This window comes from Octodon degus, unplaced genomic scaffold (genome assembly GCF_000260255.1).
Source record: "Octodon degus isolate 3935 unplaced genomic scaffold, OctDeg1.0 scaffold00044, whole genome shotgun sequence".
Taxonomy (NCBI): domain Eukaryota; kingdom Metazoa; phylum Chordata; class Mammalia; order Rodentia; family Octodontidae; genus Octodon; species Octodon degus.
The window spans coordinates 9,773,360-9,776,361 of record NW_004524620.1 but is presented as its reverse complement, the minus strand read 5'-3'; the positions used below and the strand labels follow the sequence as shown (position 1 = coordinate 9,776,361).

The following is a 3,002-nucleotide window of genomic DNA, read 5'->3' as shown; positions in this document are numbered from 1 at the left end:
AAGAATCACAGAGACCTAGACCCAAAATCTTCCAGATTCCAATAGACCTATATAATTTTCGAGTGAAGAGGGCACAAAATAAGAATAGGAGAACTAGTTATAGAGAAATACGGAAGAAAAAATAAACAGAAAAAAATTATTACTGAAGAAACTGCTCTATTTTCAACCATCCAGGAAAGCCTACTTAACTGTTTTAATGTGAATGCATTCTTATAAGTTCTTATAAAATAAAATTGCATACCTCTGGATCTATTGCATATTCAGGAGATATGCATAATGTACCCTAAGGTCTACAGAAGAGAGGAAACAAGCTGTTACACAAAGAATGCTCTCCTACCTTTACAGCTTCTCCAAGAGTTTGGTTCTTATCAGCTTCCTCAGTGGAGTGTAATTCAAGTCTATAATTTAACTCCTGTAGCTGCTGTGCCTGTTCATTCAACAGTATTTGTGCCTGCTGTTCCCGAAGTAATGCATTATTTAGTTCTTCACATGCACTTTCAAACTTCTCGTGGGTGATCAGTTTCTTTAAAAAGAAGTGGAAAATCAGTTACAAGCTAACCACAATGCTGTATCATTTAATCTTTAGAACTATATTATATGCAAACATTTCTAATTATCTGATACAAGACAAAAATACAATTTGTTTTTTCTTAATTTCATAAGGCAAGATAAAAATATCAAACTAGTTAAAGCATAATAGTCCTACTCCAAAGCTACCATTTTAGTCAAACAAAATCTGTCAACTCCCCAATTATTCTAAATAAATCCTTAATGCTTAGTTGAAATCTTCCTGTATGATCAAATTGCTTTATAAATCTTTTTAAAAAGACTTTGATGGACAGATTAAAATCCTTAACAAAGCCCTCGGCTTTCAAATGATCACCTAAGTGTGTGTTCAATGTATTATTGTTCTAGTCTTCCTCATCAAATGTCCTCTCCTCCTCAAGTCCCAACCACACACCCTTGCTTATTCACAGCAGCACATCATCTTGCTTTATTTTCTTCATTGGCACTGGCATTACTTAAAATCACCTCACTTTTTACTACTATTTAACCACACCCTGACACTATATATACACATATATATCAAAATGTAGTTCTAAGGACCGGCCAAATAGCAGGTGCAGGGGCCCAGGGTTCGATCTCCAGACTTGCTGTGCCAGCCCCGCCCCTGGGTCATGCTGAGACAGCAATTGAGACTGGGTGTGGTGGCGCACACCTGTAATCCCAGCTCTTGACAGGTGGATCACTATGGGTCCAACTAGTAGTGAGACCCTGAACACCCTGGAGACCCTTCCTTAAAATACAAAAAAAAAAAACAATGTAGTTCTACTGCAGGGACCTCATTTAATTTTCTCATTGAATATACAGACAAAGAAGGCCTTCAATCGATATTTATTGAGTCAGGCATGGCAGTGCACACTTACATTCCCAGAGCAGCTAGGAAGGAGGACTGCCATGAGTTCAAGGCACTGTCATTACTTAAAATCACCTCACTTTTTTATTTTATTTATTTATTTATTTATTTATTTATTTATTTATTTTGTGTGTGGTCAGTTCAGCCTGCTCTGTGAGCAGGGCTGGCATGGCATGTGGTGCTAAAGATCGAATCATGGTCCCTGTGCTTGCTTGCCTAAGCAGGAGCTTTGGACTACTGAGCTATCTCACCAGCCCCATCACCTCACTTTCTGTTACATCTGTCCACATCTTTGCACTAATACACATATAAAAATGTAGTTCTGGGGGCCTGGCCCTAGCTCAGGCCTTTAAGTGGCTGCTTCCACAAAGCTGTCAGCCTCAGGTTGCTGGAGTTCGAACCTCACACCTCTCCCACTGGCCAAAAGTGCCCTGAAGGCATTCGAGCAACAACAACAACAAAAAAAAATGTAGTTCTACTGCAGAGACTTTATGTACTTTCCTCATAAATAAAGCAAAATAAAAAATGTTGAGTGAAAAGTACTAATATATAAACATCAGTCAATGAAAGAATACCAGGGCACACCACAATATCATGATCACTCTGAAGAACAGAGCAATGTACTCTGTAATAACTAATGATGGTTAGAAACAGCGGCCATCCCTTAACTCATGTCAGATCCAGGGTAAGACACACTTGTACTATCTCCAATTCAAAACATTTAAAGAAGCAAAAACTATGACAAACAAGAGATATACTGATCTTGAACTATAAAAAGAAAAAGTGTTTCACAAAAGATAGGTAATTAAGAATGCTATGTGGAAAACTAAAGAAATTAAGATTTCTAACTTTCTCACCATTAGAACAATCTGATGTAGATTAATATAGTTACAAATATAAAGCAAGTAAATTTGACCTTTTAAAGACTCTAGGAAGGCCGGTGGGACCAACTCCGGGTCCCAGGCCAGGCGCACCGTGGATCACACCCTCTTCCATCCACTTGGGACACCCCCCACCACTCCACAACACCTCCCTCACGATGCCCGCAGAGTAGGAATTTCTGCCGCGTTCCGCAAACCCCCAGACACAGGCCTAGCCCAGGTCCGGTGAGTGTGTGGCAGAGTTTCCGGCTACCCTGCACCGGCGGGACCAACTCCGGGTCCCAGCCCAGGGCAGTGTGGGTCAGACCTTCTTCCACGCCCTTGGAATGCCCCCGACCACTCCACAGCACCACCCCCACCCCGCCCGATGAGTAGGAATTTCTGCCACGTTACGGGAACCCCCAGACCCACTTCTAGACCAGGCACAGTGAGTGTGTGGGAGAGTTGCCTCTACCCCTACTCCACCTTATCCCCTAGAGGCTCAGCTCAGGCCTGGCATACAGGCCTGGCGTATAACACTGCAGCTGCAATCCCTACAGAGAGGGTAGAGGATAGATCCACCCAGCTAGTCCAGGAGCAGAACATCTTGCCACAGGGGCACAACAGGTTCACCCTCAAGGGCAGCAGCAGGAAGGAGCTGAGCACAGCAGCCAGACCCAAGCCAGGCACAGCTGGATAAATCCAAATTTTGTAGATCTGCACTT

The 3,002-nt window shown here is 42.3% G+C and overlaps 1 protein-coding gene across 1 annotated transcript in view; it reads right to left on the bottom strand.

Moving 5' to 3' along the window:
* The window catches only part of Ccdc171 (coiled-coil domain containing 171), a 533,698-nt gene that overhangs the window by 224,632 nt on the left and 306,064 nt on the right, over positions 1–3,002 (bottom strand). Inside the window, exon 20 of the mRNA XM_023715854.1 lies at positions 338–523. Within this exon, the coding sequence (XP_023571622.1) occupies positions 338–523 (186 nt within the window). The remainder of the gene's footprint in view (positions 1–337; positions 524–3,002) is intronic.